The sequence below is a fragment of the Bos grunniens genome, chromosome 2 (genome assembly GCF_055505025.1).
Source record: "Bos grunniens cultivar Pamir isolate PY7600 chromosome 2, Bosgru_T2T1.0, whole genome shotgun sequence".
Classification (NCBI taxonomy): Eukaryota; Metazoa; Chordata; class Mammalia; order Artiodactyla; family Bovidae; genus Bos; species Bos grunniens.
In genome coordinates, this window is record NC_141166.1 from 10,293,641 (window position 1) to 10,313,056 (window position 19,416).

At 47.1% G+C, this 19,416-nt stretch overlaps 1 protein-coding gene across 8 annotated transcripts; it reads left to right on the top strand.

Moving 5' to 3' along the window:
- Positions 1-3,604: 3,604 nt before the first annotated feature.
- On the top strand, positions 3,605-19,285 carry LIN28A (lin-28 RNA binding posttranscriptional regulator A). Of its 8 annotated transcripts, none has more exons than XM_086329915.1 (4): positions 3,605-4,480; positions 5,870-6,054; positions 10,764-10,826; positions 10,905-11,914. In XM_086329915.1, exons 1-4 carry the CDS (start codon positions 4,369-4,371, stop codon positions 10,980-10,982), a joined length of 438 nt encoding a protein of 145 aa, XP_086186041.1. In that variant the 5' UTR covers positions 3,605-4,368; the 3' UTR covers positions 10,983-11,914. The 8 variants fall into 8 exon arrangements, with proteins under 8 accessions (XP_086186041.1, XP_086186052.1, XP_086186064.1 ...); XM_086329926.1 differs by having other exon boundaries at positions 3,616-4,480; positions 10,931-11,914; XM_086329877.1 differs by lacking the exons at positions 10,764-10,826; positions 10,905-11,914 and adding exons at positions 15,488-15,672; positions 16,400-19,285 and having other exon boundaries at positions 4,354-4,480.
- The last annotated feature ends 131 nt before the right edge of the window (positions 19,286-19,416 follow it).

Genomic DNA, 19,416 nt, shown 5'->3' on the forward strand with positions numbered 1-19,416 from the left:
CATCACTCATATTAGCATCAAGGTTTTAACTCCAACCACCCTGGACCCCACCACAGGGTACTCAAAACACTTTAGAAATGCAAACTGGATGTGGACGATTGCCCAAAAGGACCTGTTTTGACTCTGTTCAGCTCCTTGATTTAGACGGTCAATGAGTTAGGGGGAGGGTAATCAATAAACGACAGACTACAGCTCTGGTCCAGGGAAGAGGAATCACAGGCTTGGGTTCTATTTATTAATTACATTGAATATCCAGTCTCTCCTTACGGCCTTTTTGTTTGCACATAGCTTGTTTCTCATTGGTGAAAGGGGGACAGTACCAGTCATGATAACAATATACTGGGACTGTGGGACAAATGTGAGCTTTGGAATCAAATGTATGGGTTCAAATCTGCCTCTGCCAAGTATTAGCTGAGTTACAGTACCCAAGCTAAATTGCTTCATTAGGCTTGTTTCCTCTCCTGTAAGGTGGCAATATTAATACTTATGACTTAGAGTTATTGACAGGCTTGAATGAGATAAGAAAAGTGCCTCGATAAATAATAGCTGCTATTATTATTACCTATCAGAATATAAGCCCCACAAAGGTGGGAATTTTGTTTGTGTTATTTATCCCAGCACACAACACCACCTGCCATGGGGGAAGTGCTCAATAGGTATAGATATATATACCTACTTAATGGTGATAAGTTACTATTATTACTAAGACCTCTTTCAACTCTTCCTTTTATGGAGATATGAGTCTACACAAGAGGAACTTAGCAAGGTACTTTAAAGGGGAGATGCTCTTTGTGTTTGGGAGCTGATGCTGAGTGGTAGATGAAGGTGGGTGACCCCGCACCCCACCTTGGCTGACGCTAAACTGTTAAGCAGGTGGCATCTTCTGTTTCTGTTTTCTCCAGCACAGCATAGACTGAGAGCTGAGACTCTCTCTAGACTCTGGGTTTTCTTATAACACCTTTTTATCTACAGCCCTGATTCAGATCTGTTCCTACTAGATCTTTCAGGTTGTGTTAGGAAAGGAGTTTGGAGAAGGAAATGGCAACCCACTCCAGTATTCTTGCCTGGAGAATCTTATGGACAGAGGATCTGGCAGGTCATTGTCCATAGGGTCGCAGAGAGTTGGACACAACGGAAGCGACTAAGCACGCATGCATGCCCTTTGTGTTGATACTAGACACTTTTGCCTTGTCTAAAGAGCTCCACTTTTTCCCTCTTACCAGATAATATTATCCTTAGAAACAAGACATTTGCAGTACTTAGCTATATCATCAGAGAAGGCAATGGCACCCCACTCCAGTACACTTGCCTGGAAAATCCCATGGACAGAGGAGCCTGGTAGGCTGCAGTCCATGGGGTTGCTAGGAGTCGGACACGACTGAGCGACTTCATTTTCACTTTTCACTCTCATGCATTGGAGAAGGAAATGGCAACCCACTCCAGTGTTCTTGCCTGGAAAATCCCAGGGATGGGGGAGCCTGGTGGGCTGACGTCTCTGGGGTCGCACAGAGTCGGACACGACTGAAATGACTTAGCAACAGCAGCTATATCATGTCTTGCCTCCCTAACTACACAATAACTGCTTGGATAGTAGGAAATGTTTGTTCTTTACTTTGCGGGGTACATTTTTGGTCATTATACTACTTAGTCCATATGATGTATCTAATTCCTCCACCAAATGTATGAGCTAGCACAATGACTGGATCATAGTAGCTACCTAATAAGTTTTCACTGAGATGGGGACCCAAGAAAGGAAGAATGTTTAGTCAGGAGCCTCCATCTCCCACGTGGAAACAACCCAATGGGGATGAGGAGTCAATTATGTTGGGAGCCATGTGTCCCTTCCTAAAGCATCTTCTGCCTCTACATATGCAACTTCATGAGGTCCTGACTCTTCCTGGGTTTAAATCGCTTAGACTTGAGAGAGGCAGCCTAGAAGAATAAGTATTATGACTATTGTAATAACATTCATCATGTCAGTCAAAACCTATTCATTAAGAGGGAGGGGACATAGGTATACCTATGGCTGATTCATGTTGATATTTGGCAGAAAACAAAAAAAATCTGTAAAGCAGTTATCCTTCAATTAAAAAATAAATAAATTAAAAAGAACTATTCAGACTGGTATCCGAATGGATAAACAACAAAGTCCTACTGTTTAGAACAGGGAACTATATTCAATATTCTGTGACAAAACATAATGAAAAGACTATGAAAAAGAATGCACATGTATATATATAACTGAGTCACTTTGCTGTACAACAATAATTAACACAATGTTGTAATTCAGCTATACTTCAATCAAAATAAATGTTTAAAACTTATTTAGGAAACTCTTCTTTTTAAAGATTTATTTAATTTTTGGCCACACCATGCAGCTTGTGAGATCTCAGTTCCCTGACTAGGGATCAAACCCACAAGCCCTGCATTAGAAGGCTGAGTCTTAACCAGTGGACCACCAGGGAAGTCCCTCAGGAAACTGGATGTCTTCTCAGGGCCAGCCATTGTGCTAAGTACTGATAAGGATGTGCGAGAAGGTGCAGAAAGAAAACACATAAACGGTCCAAGTCCTCAGGGATCAAATGATCCACCAGGTTCTAGGACAAAGAGACAAACGTGCATAATAGCTATAATAATAATAGTAATAATTTACATTGTTAAGGGCTAACTATATGTTAGACACTTTTAAAAGCTTTACTTACATAATCTACCTTTATCCTCATGATAACTCTGAGAGTTAAATCTTCATTATCTCCATCGGGCAGAGGAGGAAACCGAGGCATAGAAAGCATATAGCTTTCAGAGCTATAAATAGATGTTCGAACATAGATTATCTGATTCCAGTGCCTGCGTTCCTATGTAAAGTGCTGTTAATTAGAGAAATAATATTGAAAAAAAAGATTAGTCTCTCTAGTCTTATTTTATGTGAATTAAAAAATAGTATCTCCTCTTTCTTCACTCTCTGTGGCTACATGCACCATTTTTCTGAAGAGGAGCTTGAGATACTTACACCACTCTCACAGAATCACGTATGGCTGGAAATGCCCTCTCTTTAGAATGCAAGAAAGCCTGTTCATTCGTCTCCAATGTGTCAGGCCCTCTGAGCGGGTGGGGGCGGTTTGAGAAGAACCAGGTTTTCTGAGAAGAGCGTGGAGGTGAGAACTCAAGAAGGCATTCTCAAAACTGGGAGCTGGGAACCAGGAGAGCGGGTCTTTATTCAGCACCGTGGACAGAGCTTCCGCCGCCCTCAGGACCCTGGACAGTGAAGCTAGTAGCGCCTGCCTGGAACGTCTCACTTGAAAGCAGACCAAGGGAAAGCAGAGCGCTAAATTCTCTTATGCACTCTTTTCTTCAGCCAAACCTTAGTCACCTGCTCCAGAATCTTAGGAAGAGAGATACTGAGAGTGGGTACATTTTAAGGGCTCTAGTAAGAGGAGGAGATAAGACTTAGTTGGGGAGGATTATGTAAATAAAAAACGGTCTTGGCTGTTGTACTTGCACGACTCTGGGAAGATCTAATTAGAGTCCTCAGTTGGGACTGTCACATTGTTAGTGATATTTCTTAATAATTTGTATTTTTTATGCTGAAGGCCACAGTTGTCTTTTTTATCCCAACCTCCTATCCTCCATTTCTTTTTTTTTTTTTTTATCCCCCATTTCTTACGCTGAAGTTTTAGTCCCTCGGAGAGCACTCTTGATAGAAGAGAGAAATAATCTCTCACAGCCCCTTGCTCTCCCCCTCATCTTCCCCTTTCCTACCCCCACTCATCCCTGTTCTCTATTTCTCAATTTCATACGCGCGCGCACACACACACACACACGCGCGGGCGGGCGCAGGAGCACGAGAGGTTCTGCACACTTAGTGGAGACGACTGAATTCCCAGTGAGCGGATGCCCCCGAAAGCAGGCTCTGTCCCTTTAAATGGGTTGTAGCAGTGGGGGAGGGGAACTGGCCGGAGCTGGCATTGTCCAGTTTGAACTGAGCACCGGAAGTGAAGGGGCAGGGCCAGGGCCGTGCACTGAGCCCCGGGCCATTGTCCATCTCCGACCGGGGCACTAGCCACCCCCCTGGCCAATCCTCTTTATCTCCTACCAGGGGAGGCTAACTCTTCAAGAGAGGAGAGTCCCTACTCCAGTTCCCCCGCCAACCTCACTGTGGGGAAGGGAGCGCACTTAGGGCAGAACTCTGAAGCGAGGAGCGCCTGGGAACCCAAAAGTGTCTGGATCCCAACCACGGATGAGGATGGGATGGCCATGGGGGCAGGATGAGGTCAGCTGGTGGAGAAAGGAACACACCTCAAGCCTCTTTGAGTTCCTTCTGTTCTCTAGGGAAACTCCACGTGGGTCAGATTTTAGATTTGGAAGGAAATGAGGAAGAATTCTTTACACGGAATCAATTGGGAGCGCTTTGAGAGATCCAGAGAAACTCGGTGGGAAACTCAGAGACATTCAGAGACAGACTTAGAGAGGCCGCGCCTAGGTCAGGAGTGGAGATGGGCCCCGCTGGGCCTCCCACCTCCCCACTGCTTCCCCATCCCAGGCTTCCCAGTGTCCTGAACTCCAGGTCTATCTAAGCACACGGGGGTGGGGGGTGAGAGCGGGTCAGCGCCGAGCTGCCGGGTCAGCTCGGAGGCCTGAAGGGGAAGGGAGGGGGAGGGGCGCTCCAGGGCTGGGGGAGGGGGAGGGCTCATCCATTTCTCCCTTGACAGGTGGTTTGTGTCTCTGATTGGCCAGCGCTGCCAGGCTCACACCTCCCTCCCCCCCAACTCTCTGGAATGTATAATTATCTGCACGGGGGGTGGGGGTGGTGTATAAGTGTGTGTGTGTGTGTGTGTGTGTGTCTGTGTGTGTGTGCGTGTGTCTGTGTGTGAACAGTCACGTGGCTTTAAAACTGCACCCCCCCCCCCGCCACATGCCCCCCACCTGTATGCTGCTTTGGGGACCCCCGCCGAGTCCTTAAAGTGCGGGATCCCAAATTCCCGGGTACTCAAGACTTGTAGGGTTGACGGCCCCAATCTCCAGATGTGGTGTCTGTGGGAGGGGGTGTCAAACCTCTAGGTTCTGAGAAGGGATACCCCAGAGGTGTCAGAGAGCGCCGTGGTGGGGGAGGGCCAGAGCTGGAGCCGGAGGGAAAGGGAGGGGAAAGGCGAGGGAGGGGAGGGGAAGGGAGGAGAGGGGGGCTGCCCGCGGGGGGTTGGGTCATTGTCTTTTAGAATTTGGGAGCCTTTGAAAAGCCGTGGGCCCTCCCACCGCTATTGTGCTGGGGAAGATGTAGCTGCCTCTTCCCCGAGCCACCCCTTTGCCTCCGGACTTCTCTGGGGCCAGCAGCCGCCCAAGCAGGGGCCCGGGGCCGCGGGCTCAGCCGACTACCATGGGCTCTGTGTCAAACCAGCAGTTCACAGGTTCGACCTCGGGACTTACTAGGGACACCTTAGGCGGCAGGGGCGCCCCGAAGCCACATGAAAGAGAGGTGGGGAAGTGTCCCCCAGGCTAGCCCAAGGACTCCAAGTCTGTGCGGCCTCCTGCTTCTGGGGGCCATCTCTGGAGCCAGGAACCCTGGTGTCCCAGTGGCGAGCAAGCTGAAGGTTCGGGGGCGGGGGGAGAGAAGAGGAGGGGCCTGTCTGGCCGCATGTCCCCGGGCAACGTGTTGTGGGAAGAAAAGCAAAACTTTCTTTTAAACCGCTGGCCTCAGTTTAAGCTGGGGGAGCGCGGGAGGCGGCCGGGACAGGTATTTTCTCGCCGGCTGCTTTGTAGCTGCAGCTTCCTGGTTGTCCAGCCTCGGGCTGGACCCTTGTGTCTCCTTGCCGGCTCTCTGATGGGGGCCCTTCAATTCCGTGGCCCCCCAGCTGAGCGCCTTCCCAATCTCCAGGTGGCTGCGCTAAGGCGCCGGAGGAGGCGCCGGAGGACGCGGCCCGCGCGGCGGAGGAGCCGCAGCTGCTGCACGGTGCGGGCATCTGTAAGTGGTTCAACGTGCGCATGGGGTTCGGCTTCCTGTCCATGACCGCCCGCGCAGGGGTCGCGCTCGACCCCCCGGTGGATGTCTTTGTGCACCAGGTGAGAGCGATTCTGGTAACTTTGCCGCAGAAGCGGGATGTTGGCGCGCGTATCCGAGGGTGGGCGGACGGACTCGGCTGTTGGATTGAGGGGAGATCCAGGGCCCCCATTGTGCGTTCCCGTCTTTGCCGAGGCACCCCAGTTCTGAGTCCCTATTAACTCCAACGGGACGAGAGCGGGGGAAGAGCCGATGATTAACACCCCCACCCCCTTCCGGGAACCCCTCTGGTTTACCACGTGTCTGTTACCTCTTTCCCCTGGGCAGGGGGCAGGGAGGTGATCCCATGTGGCAGAACTAAGGTTGTATTGTGCTTGCCAGTGGGGGGAGGGCGAGCAGGCCGGCCAGGGAAGCACATGCCCGGTCAGAGCAGAGCCCTGAGCGCCCGCGCGTTTCTGTATCTTGTGAATGGAGCTCCCGGCCTGGAGGAAAGGAGGGAAACGGCTTCGGGACCCAACGGCGGAAAGCCGAGAAGTCTGCCGGGCCCTCTCACTCAGGTGGTCACCCAAAACTCAAGCCCTGGGGTTCTGGATGGGTTTGGCAGATCCTTGAAGGATCTATTTGGGGGGCTTGGAAGTTCCTCAAGAGCACAGTGTTAGGCACATGGATCACTAGCGGGGCTCTTACTGTCTATTTCCTATTAGGAAAGAAAAGGCAAAGAGCCTGGCCTTCGACTCCTGAGCCAGCCTGGGAGGGAGTTAGGTCGCAACCCCAAGTTCTCAGTTAAAGCAAGGCACCACAGAGGCGGGGGGTGGGGGGTGAAATTCAGTGTCGCAGGGCAGGGGGTGGAGAGAGGCTAGCCTCAGGACCTATTCTCCTCAGCTTGGCATTTATGGCCCCAGACAGCCATTGATTGCCGTCCTAACATTCCCAGCCTCAAACAAGGAACCAGAGACTTCGTCTTCCCTCCTCCCTGGCCACCCCTTCCTGAGTACCTCGGAAGCCTCACGTAACCACTATGTAAAGGAAGTTGTTGCTTGTGTTCCCTTCATCTTTGGAGGTTTGGGGCTGGACCTGAGAAGAAATTGCTAATCCCAGACCCAGGAGGTTGACACCCAGGCCGGGCATGGAGGGGTTACTTTGGGGAGGTTGGCTTTAGGAGCAGTGGGGGAGGGGAAAGGAGGATGTGGGGATTAAGGGTTGGAGCCTGAGGGATGGTATTCTGGAGGGGGAGGGGTGGAGAGGGGAGATGCTGGGTAGACTGTTTGGAGGGAAACAGCGGGGAAGTCCCCACATGGCCCTCAGTGAGGACGCAGAATGGGGAGACAAGGGAGAGAGAGGACGCAGGGAGATGGGGATCCACCAGTTAACACTGGGGTTACCGGGCTCCTAGAACATCTGCCAGAAGGGCCAGCTGCAGAATGCTTGGCTGCCCCCTGGCTTCCCCTGCTTCCTCCACCCCCAGCTTTACTCCCTTCTCTTCCTACAACTAATTCTGGCTGGTGGCTAGCCTCCCTCCCTGTCTCATTTACATATGTGAATGATAACCCACAGGAAGTAATTGTGGGAGAAAGAAGGGAATTGGCCTCTTTAGATCTATTAAATCACTTTATTACAGGAACCAGCTTTGAATGGCCCTCCTCAGCAGGGTGGCCAGCTCCCCATTTATCAGATCACAAAGAGATTAAAATCTCTCCCTGTCTGGAGACAACTGGACACCTTCCCCAACTTTGGAAAGCTTGGAATGAAAGAGTCAGACCCAACATTTTCTTGCCTGTCTTCCAAAGGCTGCCACATAGGGAAAGATCGAGGGGAAGGTAGTCCCTCTGAGGTTCTTTGGTGATAACCAACTCCCAGAGAAGGTTTTCCTGAGCAAATGGATCTGTGCCTCAGCCCACTTAACCTTTAGGATCAAAAGCAGTTGGGAAATATGGGATGGCATAAAATGAAATGGGGACTAGATTCAGATTTGGGGAGTGGAGCCCACACCATGCTGTTTCAGATAGGTTTGCTGGGAGATAACCTGGACTTGGGGTCTTGGACTGTCCAGGGACATTCCACAGTTGAATAAGTTATCAGAAGGAGTTGAGCTGGGATAAGGAATCAAGAATTTATTTCCCTAACACCCCCTGCTAACAGCCACAGAGGACAATGGTGGAAATTCCCTGAACTTTATACCTGGTAGCTCTGTCTTCACACTGCTGGGGCTTAGGTTGATCCTTAAACCCTACCATAACACTTAAACTAGTGATTCCAGTCCTGCACTTGAGAAATCTGAATTATCTCCCTGAGGATCCAATGTAGAGGAATTAGGTGGATGCAGATCAATCCTTAGAAATTCTCCTAGGGAAGGAGAGTGTTCCCAAAATGGAGAGAAAGTAAGACATTTCTCTTTAACAGCGAAACTTCCCCTTTGGCTGCTGGTGGTGGGTACCTTGGAACTGGTGGTGTGGGTGGTGAGCAGGATAACTGTCCTAAGATAACATCTGCTGGGGGAGGGGATTAGGGAGCCCCTTTCCTAAGGAAACGGGATGGGGGACACAATTAGACATTTACAAGGTTGGGCCTATTTGGTTCCCAACACACAAGTCACTGTTCTTAAGCTACCTGTCCAACCCTCAGTGCCCAATCGGGGTGGATATGGGAAAGAAAACCTACCGTTAGACTTAAAAAAAAATGAGTAAATAAAACCCATAAATCGAGAAGACTTTTGTACCAACCCTGGTACAGAACTCAGCCACAGGTTTTAGGCTAGAACTCTCTTTCTGTCCCCGAATTTGGGGGGAATTTAAGAATCATCATAATGGCAGCTAGCCTGCCTTAAATCCAGGTTTCTCAGTCTCTGCACTACTGACATATTTCAAGCAGGATAACTTCTCATTCTGGGCATCCCTCAGTTGTGACAACCAAAACTGTCTCCTGACATTGCCAAATGCCCCCCCGCCCCACCCCGGGAGGCAAACTTACCCCCAGTTGAGAAACAGTTAATACATCAAAAGATGGAGCAAGAAAGAGCTAACTACTGTCTCCTGGTAGCCTGAGAAGGACTAAGAAACCTCAACTCTCCATGGCCATTTAAAAAGTTTTGGCCATTTTAACAGAAACCTCCTGTTTCCTGTGCTTCCAACTCCCAACCCCCCCAGATGTGCAAAAGTTGAAAATCAGGAAAAGGTCCCCTGTTTTTTCCCACAGCTCTTTGGAACTCAAATCTGTTTAAAATAGCTTTCTGGCTAAAATGCTGTATTAGAATGCTTGGAGGCAAAAGAGTCCAAATTTAACTGAGGCACCAAGTTTGGGTTAAGAGAAGAAATTTTCCAGTACCAAGAAACTGCTGAAGCCACGTGGCCTGCTTTCTCTGAAAAGGATGAGTGGGGGTGGTGAGAGCAACTTCAGTCCGGTCTAGATTAAGACTCGGGTTTGGGGGCAGGGAGAATGTGAAGGGATCTTTCCTACCTGGTTTATAATCTTACTAGTGCCTCTGATCACCCTCCTTATGTTTAGGTATTAATGTACTTCTCTTAACTCTTCCTCTAAGCTGAACACTTTGAAAAGAGGGACTAGTAGTCTGGTTAGTTTTCTAGTATGCACTTGGTGGGCTGAAGAAAGGAGTATGAGGAACGAAGGGGCCCCTGAAAAATCAAGAGTGCACTCACAGTTGGGGGTCCTTGTCAGCAGGTCTTCCTCCAGACCAAAAGCTTGGAGATAGGGAGAGAATGTGAACTGATGGTTGCTGTCTTTCCAGACCAGGGCCTGAAGAGGGCTTGGCACTCAGTAAAAACACCATGAAAATTTGTGGAGTGATAGTGGATCACAGCTGATCCACTCCAGCTGATCACAGCTCCAGAGAGGATATGGAAGCCATGGGTTGAAGGGTCATTCATTAGTTTCTTTTCCATCTTAATAGGGAATTTTTAAAAGGTTATTATTTTATTTTTAATTAATTAATTAGGCCATGAAGCATGGGAGATCTTAGTTCCCTGACCAGGGATCGAATCCGAATTCCTTACAGTAGAAGTGAGGAGTCTTAAGCACTGGACCATCAGGAAAGGAAAGTGTTTTTTTTCCTTCCACTCCTCCAGAGCATCTTCCCTGGTGGCTTAGAGGATAAAGAGTCTGCCTGCAATGCGGGAGACACAAGTTTGATCTTCCCGGGTCAGGAAGATCTCCTGGAGAAGGAAATGGCAACCCACTCCAGTATTCTTGCCTGGAGGATCCCCATGAACAGAGGAGCCTGGCAGGCTACAGCCATGGTCGTTCACTCCTCTAGAAAGGATTTTTTAAATGAGTGGGTTTTTTTCAGGAAGTTGGTAGAAAAGCATGTGAGTTAATTTGAGCATTATGAGATCTTGAGTCCTTCTGTTAGTGAAGAGACATACTTTCTAGAAGTGTTCCAAGTAAAGGCTGTGCCACCATCCAGAGCAAAGCTTGTGGTTAGTGGCACTACATGCCATGTAAATGATTTTCATTGATTTTTCTCCAGGGCAAGGTTGTTGCTGGAACATTCCTAATCCATCTATCAAAACTATCATACTCTCCAGCCTGTGGCAATTCCTTGGTGGGGTTTTTTTGTTTGAGAAACAGCCTGAGGCACATCACCCCTCCCTTCTTCCTGCAGGCAAGCATAGCAACTGCTATCAGTGTTATATCTGGAAGGTCAAAGGAGGTGAAGGAGGAGAAGAAAACTTTCCAGGATAGTATGCAATTAGTACAGACTCAGCTTGGAGTTCTTTAGTTCAGACCAGTAAAGAGAGTAAATGGCTTTTGTCAACAGAGCAGAAGAGCAACTGGGCTTCTGGTTAAAAACTCCAGGATCTTTTCTTCACTTCTTGAGTGGGTGAGTGGGGGTGGTGGGGAGGGAACAGCCCCATCTTTATCAGGACCTACCCTGGGTTGGATTCTCATCAGAGCTCAGTCCCCCTGTAACTCCATCTTCCTCAGGATCACAGAGAAGATGCCCGTCCCAAGGAGCTGGGAAGATCACTCTAGGTGAATTCTTAGGTGCAGAGTTGAGAACACTGCGGCTCCTTCCTCTCTTCTCCTCCAGTCTCCCTCCGGCTACCTGGGTGCAGACAGGCTGATGAGCAGCACCATCTGGTGGAGAATTCCAGGCAGGAACAGGTGGTCCTGGCTGCGTCAGAGCCAAAGGGATGTGAGGGGTGTATGCTGGCAGCCTTTGGTTCTGGGTAGATCTCTTTCCCCATTCTCCCTGACAAAATAAACTGCTTCTGATAGAACCCATTGGTTTCCTACCTCCTACCAAACGTTCCCTTTAGGAATGAGGCTTGGGTTGAACTGTGAGGACACCTCAAGACTAACTCATTAAGATTAAATTGCTTTCTACTTTTTCAGCATGGCTCTTAGAAGGTTTTAAAATGTCTATGCGCCTTGCATTATATTGCAGAGCACTAGATACAAAGTCAGCTCAGGGCTTTCACACTATTAAGTTTGGGCAGGGTGCTTAACCCCTCTGCCTCCATGAATTCAGCTGGGGGCATGATAAAAAGCTTGGTGTGAAGGTCACATGTGTTATAGCATGTGACATGCTTAAAACTACTTAGCCTATAGTAAGCATCAGTACATATTAGTCATTTTGGACAGTAGAGAACTTAGATTTTTTTCTGCAAATGTTGTGCACTGCTAAGCACCTAGAATTGAGGGTTATAGCCATACTCTAGGTAGTCTTGAGCCAGAATGGTGCTGGATATTGCAGAAAAACCATAAACCCAAGCTTTGATCAATTACAGATAATTATAGAACCAGAGCTTATTTATCCAAATTTCACAGAGCAAGCTGAGGGAAACTCGGCTTGCTGTGAGTTTTTTACTCCACATTCCCTGAGTGACCCATAAGGTCCCTTCTATGACTTACAAAGGCAGCGGTGAGGTACTGGGGGTGCAGAAGGCCTTGGTACTGTAGCTGGCCCATCCTTCCCTGCCATCCAAAAAAAAAAAAATGCCTCCTATAACTGTTTTCTGTCTGATTAAATACCATCTTCCCCTCTCCTCCACTGCAGGCTACCCACACTCCTACCTTGCACAGACAAGGGGAAAAGGAAGATGGGACGGCGGCAGCCCTCCCACCTATAATAAAGGACCCTAATTGGGCCCCTCAGTAAAAAAAAAGGTTTGACTGGAGGCCCTGGAAGGGTGGGAGGGTAGGTCAGAAGGAAAGATGGCTGCTGGTGGTGGCTTTGGCTGGTCAGCAAGCTTGACTAGGAAAGAAAGGTGTCGGTGTCCATTGCTCTCACCGTGACCATAACCCCCTACATGGAGAGGAAGGAAGGAACTGGTGAATGTGGTAAATGTGTGATGGGGGGGGTCAAGGGGGAATCTGCATCCTCTGGAACTCCAGGAATCTGACCACCAGAACCAACCAGTGTCAACTCTTTGTTTCCCGAAGCAGGGCTCTATTGGGGGAGCTCAGGCCTTGCCCCTCCCCCCCCCCAGGTCTTTTCTTTTTTGGAGGGGATGGAGAGCGGGGCGGGGCCCAGGCCCTGCTTTGTGTGTGGTTGGTGGGGTGGGGGGTGGTAGCAAGAATTTCAGGCTCCTTTCTGATGCAGACCCTGTGAGGCAGGCTCAGTGGGGCTGCACGCTGATTACCTATCTGATAAGAGAGGAATTCAAACTATGTGTTTTAGAAAGGGGTGGGGTGGGGGGGCCAAGGAGCCACCCCTGGAGACCACCAGTCTGAATCTTGGCTGATTATGGTGAGGTGCCCACAGGGATTTTTTTTTCCCTTTATCTTTTCAAAGGAAAAGATGGTCTTAAGCTGACCTCAAATTCTCCAGTGATAGAGTAGGTGAACTAAAAGGACTAGCTGATTTCACATGTCCCCATTTATGTTACCCTCTGATTCTCACAGTAAGCCTTGAAAGGTGTGGATGCAGAAGATTGCGGTGCTCAGTAAACTGGAGCTCAGAGAAGGGATAGTTTTCTGTTTCCACTGCTAGTTAGCGATAAAAACTAGGATTAAAATGCTGGGTCTTTTGACACTTCTTTCTCACCGTTACCCTGCCCTCATCCCGTTTGAAAAGGTTGGTGATAATTGCCACTTGGGATTTATATATGGCAGGCAATGTGTTAACTACTTTTCATGCATAAAACCTCACAGCACCACCATAAAATTAGTATTTACTCCATTTTGTAGGCTAACACAGAAAGCGGGGATAGGCTGTAGGACTCTAAACCTTTGCTCTTAATCACTTAGCTATCTGCTGATCACAGACAGAAGTGGGAGTGTTCCACCCTAAGAGCCCCCTAGGCAAACGGGAGAAGCTGAGTTTACCTGGGTCAAGAATGCTCTTGGTCTGGATCCTCCAGCGTCTCCTGACTCACTGGCTTGTCCTAGCTCAATAAGAGAGAGAGACGTCAGATTTAACATCAAATTCAGGGTGGTGGTTATGCAACTGGGAGGAGGAAAGAATTTTCACCTTTCTGAAATGTTTTAATGTTCTGCTTTAACGCTCCACATTCAGATTGAGGGAAGGGAGTGAGTCATCACAACCCTGGCTGTTCTATGTGAATAAGAAGGGAGAGGATCCCAAACCTTTGGAATATTTCATTCATTGATATTTATTGAGCATATGTCCTGCCTGCCTAATCTTCATTAAAACTTTAGGTAAATAGCTACTGTTATCCCATTGTCTGAAAGATCTGAGACCCAGAGGAGTGTAACTCACCAAGATCAAACACAATGCCAGAAATTGGTGGAATCAGTATTTCATGAACCAGGATGTATCCGACACCTGAGCCTAGGCTCTTAATTACCTCAGTGGAAGTTTTGTCTTAAGCAATACCATCTAAATTAAAAGAAAAATGTGACTGAGGAATTGGGATCTCATCTGGCAAAAGAGCATGTTTCATCTAAGTCCCAGTTTGAAATAGCCACCTTGCCCCACCCCCGCCAGCAACACCATAAGAGGCCTCAAGCCAGGACTAGGTACATGGTGATCCCTTTTGCTTCTGAACCACATTTTCAACAAGGACTACACCTTGTTGACATATTTGACATGTTCTTTGGATATTTTGGAAGATATCTATAATGAAGTCTGTTTTGTACAGGGTCTGGGAGAGGCTGTCATTCACTAATGTGTTATTGATGCAGAAAATGGCAAAGTGAAATAGGCTATCCATTCCAGAACTCTGGGTTCTTCTGACCCTGGTGTTGCCACTCAACTGTTTGAATAACTCCTTTTTTTCTTTTAAAATTTTGGTTCAAACAAGCAGTGTTTCAGTGAGATCATTCCACATGGTATTTGAAGTCTTTTCCTTTAAAAATTTGATTCTCTTCCCAAGTTATATAATTAATGCCTACCTCCTTGTTCATTAATTCATCCAAAATGTGCTAGGCATTATTTAAGGTGACAAAATGCAGCAGTGAACAAAGCAAGGACTTTACGTTACATTCTTTTGAATGGCTTTAATGGTATTTTTGTTTCCTGTTTTTGTTTTTTTTTTTGAACCAGTGAGATATTGAATATATGTATCATGCTAGGCCCTCCTGTAAATTATTCTGTTCTGTGAGTCTTTCATATTGATTCATAGTAACTTTTTATAGGTTTATCAATTTAGGTATTTTTCCAAAATATTTTGCATACATATGATGCAAAGTATAAATTTCTGGCTTCATTTTCTAGTGGATAACTGGTTTCTCAATAGTACTATTTATGGAATTATTTTCCTCACCTGCTGATTTCTGCACTTACTCTTGGATCTTCCAGTAGATTTTCTCTTCTAATTCACTGATCTGTCTGCTTGGGTCATACTGTCTTTTCCCTTCGACTTTCAGTGACATTGTTTTGATGTAATTTCAAAATTAAGGAAAGGTTGCAAGAATAGTATGAAAAACTCCCATATAACGTTTACCCAGATATATCAATTGTTAACATTTTGTACTATTTGCTTTCTTTTCAAGCATCTTTATCTTTACAATATTTCAGCATTTTTTTTTTTCTAAACGATGGCTCTTCTCTTAGGTAACTTCAGTACAATGATCATAATTAGGGAACTTAACACATTTGCCTACATTCCACGTGCAAATTTTGTCAGTTCTTCTAATATTTTCTGCTGTTCTAAGAGCCAATCAGAATCATGTGTGGCACTCAGTGTCTTTACTTCGTAGGGGTTTGTCTTTCATGACTGACATGTTTTAAGTGTATAGGCCTGTTCCTTTATATTTTACAATTTTACACTGGTTGATTTCCTATAAATGCTATGTTTAACGGTTTTTCCCGCTGTTTATCTTCCTGGGAACCTCCCATGAGAATAGCTGCAGAAAGTGCTACGGCATCTGTTTACATAGTGATTGTTCCTTATGTGACGTAGATTTCTTGTTCTAAATGTGGTGACTCTTCCAATCACAGTGGCTTTACCAATAAAATGGAAATGTTACACCCTTACTCTTCCAACCTTAGAGGAACATGTGTATGCGGGTTTTGGTGTTTGGGGTATAATAATGAAGACTAACACTAAAATCTACCATGCTTCTCTCCCCCAGAGTAAGCTGCACATGGAGGGCTTCCGGAGCCTGAAGGAGGGGGAGGCCGTGGAGTTCACCTTTAAGAAGTCCGCCAAGGGCCTGGAATCTATCCGAGTCACTGGCCCTGGGGGGGTGTTCTGTATTGGGAGTGAAAGGCGGCCCAAAGGGAAGAATATGCAGAAACGCAGGTCAAAGGGAGACAGGTATGGACTGGAAGGCAGCCTCTGTGGGCTGGTAGGGATGGCGGGCGCTCTTCCATTCTCGCTCTCCCTTTCTTGGTTGGACCAGATGCCAAAGATACAGCGAAGCCTGTGGTCCCTGGCAACATCTGGATGTGGGAGGCAAAGAGAGGGTGGTATGTATGTGTGCAGGGTACTTCATGACCTACTTTTCTACTTGATAAGTAATTAGGTTCTGGGAGCTCCAGCTTTGATTGCTAAATGGGGACTGCGATCCTAACCTCACATGCTACTTTAGAACTAAAGGAGACCATGGATGTGAAAGGGTACGTGGTGAGGCCAAGACAGTACATCTGTAGCTGTTGCTTCTTCACCTCATCTCCAAATGACTGGTTTCTTTCATGTTAGTTCTGTGTGCAAACAGATTCTGGCCCTTTAATTTCTTCTCTATTTTAATGAATGAGAGGTACTGATTTTAAGGGTATGGTAGTTCTCAGTTGAGGTCCAGGATTTCCATTCTTGGTATTTTCAATTTGTCATGAATCTCGAGCTGCCATCTAGATATTACAGGCCTGGAAAAGACTCAGATATCTAGTCATATACCCCTTTTGTAAGTGGGGAAACTGGTCTCCAGGAAGGGAAGTGGATCCAAAGTTACAACTAAAACCAGAGCCCAGGGGTCCTCACTCAGGAAACACTGTGATCTCGTCTCACGCCTTCCTCTCAACTTTACTCTCTTGCTTGATGCTAGGTGCTACAACTGTGGAGGTCTAGACCATCATGCCAAGGAATGCAAACTGCCACCGCAGCCCAAGAAGTGCCATTTCTGCCAGAGCATCAACCATATGGTAGCTTCGTGCCCACTGAAGGCCCAGCAAGCTCCCAGCTCCCAGGGAAAGCCAGCCTACTTTCGGGAGGAGGAAGAAGAGATCCATAGCTCTGCCATGCTCCCAGAGGCCCAGAATTGAAGCCACAGTGGGTGGGGGCTATCCTTTTGTGATCAGAAAGCTTTGAGGAGCAGGCATCAATCGGCAGAGTGGAGAAAGTGGGGACAGGGTGGGTAGGGGGCAGCTGGCACTGCCATATATCTGAGGCTGGAGTCCACAGCATCACCCCCTCTTCCCTCTTGGTGGGAAGAAGGGGTGAGGCAAAGAAACTCCAATTAGCTCTTTCCAAATGCATATGAGGGCTTTGAGGGTTAACCCTCCCTGCATGCTTTATCTGAGTCTCCACCCCCAGAATCTCCAGCTTTTGAAAGTGGCCTGGGTAGGGAAGTTGTTTTACTCTTAAAGAAGATTGTGGAATAATATTTCCCGTATCAGAGTGTAAAGATTAAGAAGAGAACAGATTGATGGACCCAACCAACAAGCCACTACCTTCCATGGGAGGAAACATCTCAGGGGGGCGGCAGGGTTTTCCTCGTCTTCTCTCCTCATAACCCCCTCTTGGGACAGAATGCTAAGATCTGTCCCAAGTAATGGGTTATGATGACAGGTAAAGGGGTGATTGAGGGAACAGCTGAGACTTGCTGCTTCTAAGCTCACTCTCACCCCATTCTGGGCCAACTCAATTTTATTTATTTGCTGCCTTGGGTGACTGTACCTTGGGTCCCACTTTCTCCAGGATGCCAACTGCACTAGTGTGCGAATGACGTATCTTGTGCATTTTAGCTTTTTTTTTTTTTTTTTTTTTTCATAATATAAATATTCTGGTTTTGTATTTTTGTGTATTTTAATCTAAGGCCCTCATTCCTGCACTGTGTTCTCAGGTACGTGAGCAATCTCAGGGATAAGTCAGCAGCAGCTCCGGGTCTGCACAGCAGGAATGCTTTTTGTTGCTGTATCATCAGAGAGAACAACTATTTGGAGTGTATAGCCTATTGAACTACCTCATTTTTGCCAATTACAGCTGGCTCTTCTGCCATGGTGTCCTCCTGAAATCCCTCCATCTTCAGCGTTTCATGAGAGACTAGGTTTTAACTGGGTTGCCCCATGACTTGGTCTCCTTCCTACTGAAAGATTGAAAATTGGTCTGAACAGGAAAACGTGGTGCAGAGTGGTTAGGAGAGGCTGGGCCAGGTAAGAAGTGTGAGAGGGGAAGCCAAGATTAGGCAAAGGGCGTCTGCATGTGTGGCAAAGGATTCCTGTTCCAGATCTATAATCCTAGGGCACAGGACTCGCTTTATATACCAGATCCATCCTCCACCTGACTGGGCTAGGCCGGCCCTGCACAACAGGGTGTGTGTATTTTTATAAGAAATGGAAGTTGTTAAGGAGAGGTTTTTAAGAACAATGCCTCTGTACCCATTTTGAGCTGCCCAGGGATGGATATGTGAAGCAAGGACAAGATCTTTAACGATTCTGGGCTTTTCTTTCTTAGCTTCTGGAGAGACCATCAGCAATGGCTTCTTTGTGGTTCCCAGAGCCAGGGTCCTACTCTGCTGCAGCAGTGATTAGTATCATGGCAGCTAAAGGAGAAAGGGCGGTGGGGGTGGCGGGTTCGTTTACAAGCTGTGAGATCACTGCAGACCTACCTCACTGTGTTGTCACGGGGCAAATGCAATAGAACGCATTGGGTGATGTGTGTCTGATCCTTGTCTCCCCCAGCTGCTGCCCCCCTCTAGTTATTATATTTGTCTGGGCTTTGTAGGACTTCACAAGTAGCTGATTTGGTGATTGCTAGGTGGCCTAGTTTGTGTAAATATAATGTGTTGGTCTTCTCCATGTTCTTTTGGGGTTTTATTGTTTACAAACTTCTTTTTATATTGAGAAAAATAGCCAAAGCATCTTTGACAAAATGTTCTGCACCAGGCAAAGAAATCTGAAACGTAAGCTTGGGGGCCCCTCTTGAAGTTGGGGGGGTCTTGAACTACACTTTCTTTTGTGTTCCCCTTCCTCTATTTCCTATTTCAAAGAAGATCTGTCCTGAAAACTAGATTCCTATTCCCTCTTCTTTCCACCTTTGTGCCCCCCCGAAATAGACCATATACCTATACATTTAATTTGTGGGGTATCTGTGATTAAGTGATTTGTGCAAAAATCCTGAAAAGGCTAAGATTGCTCCATCCCTTGTTCCCAATTTCGAGTCCTGTCCATTCCTTGATGTGATTCATGCTAAACGGACTGATGTATTTGGCTGGATTAAGACCAACTCCAAGGGTAGAGAGGAGCAATGAAGGGGGCCTTCCATGTAGAAGGTGGGGCTGGGAGACCACGAAAGGAAAGATGAATGTATATCCAAGCCACTCAGGAACTTTCATGCAGGTGCAAGAAACTTATGTCAAAGTAGCCACAAGATTGTTTAATAGCAGACGGACGAATGTAACTCCATGTTTACTGCTAGAAACCAAAGCTTTGTATGAAATCTTGAATTTAATGGGGAGGGAGGGAGGGAGGGTAGAAAAGCATGTACCCATCTGTTCTTTTCCTCATCCCTTCTCATTCCTGAACTGCAGGACACATAGCCCCTTGGGCTTTGGCGACCCCATCTGGGCAGTGTTTATTTGATGGCTGATTTTGCTGTGCCAGGTACTTCCTTTCCCATTTGCTATCATTTTGTAACACACACGCTGACCCTTTTCCCTTTCCTTTGTTTTTCTTGGGAATATACAATGAATAAAAACTTATTGGTACTGAAACTGTCATCTTGGTTGATACTTAAGGCGCCTTCCTCCGACTGTTATTTCCACCTTCTTGGATTGGGACTCAGAAGTCATGAGAAGAACCATTAAGTTTTTGGTTCAGCCATTTTCTTAGGAGTGAATCTTGA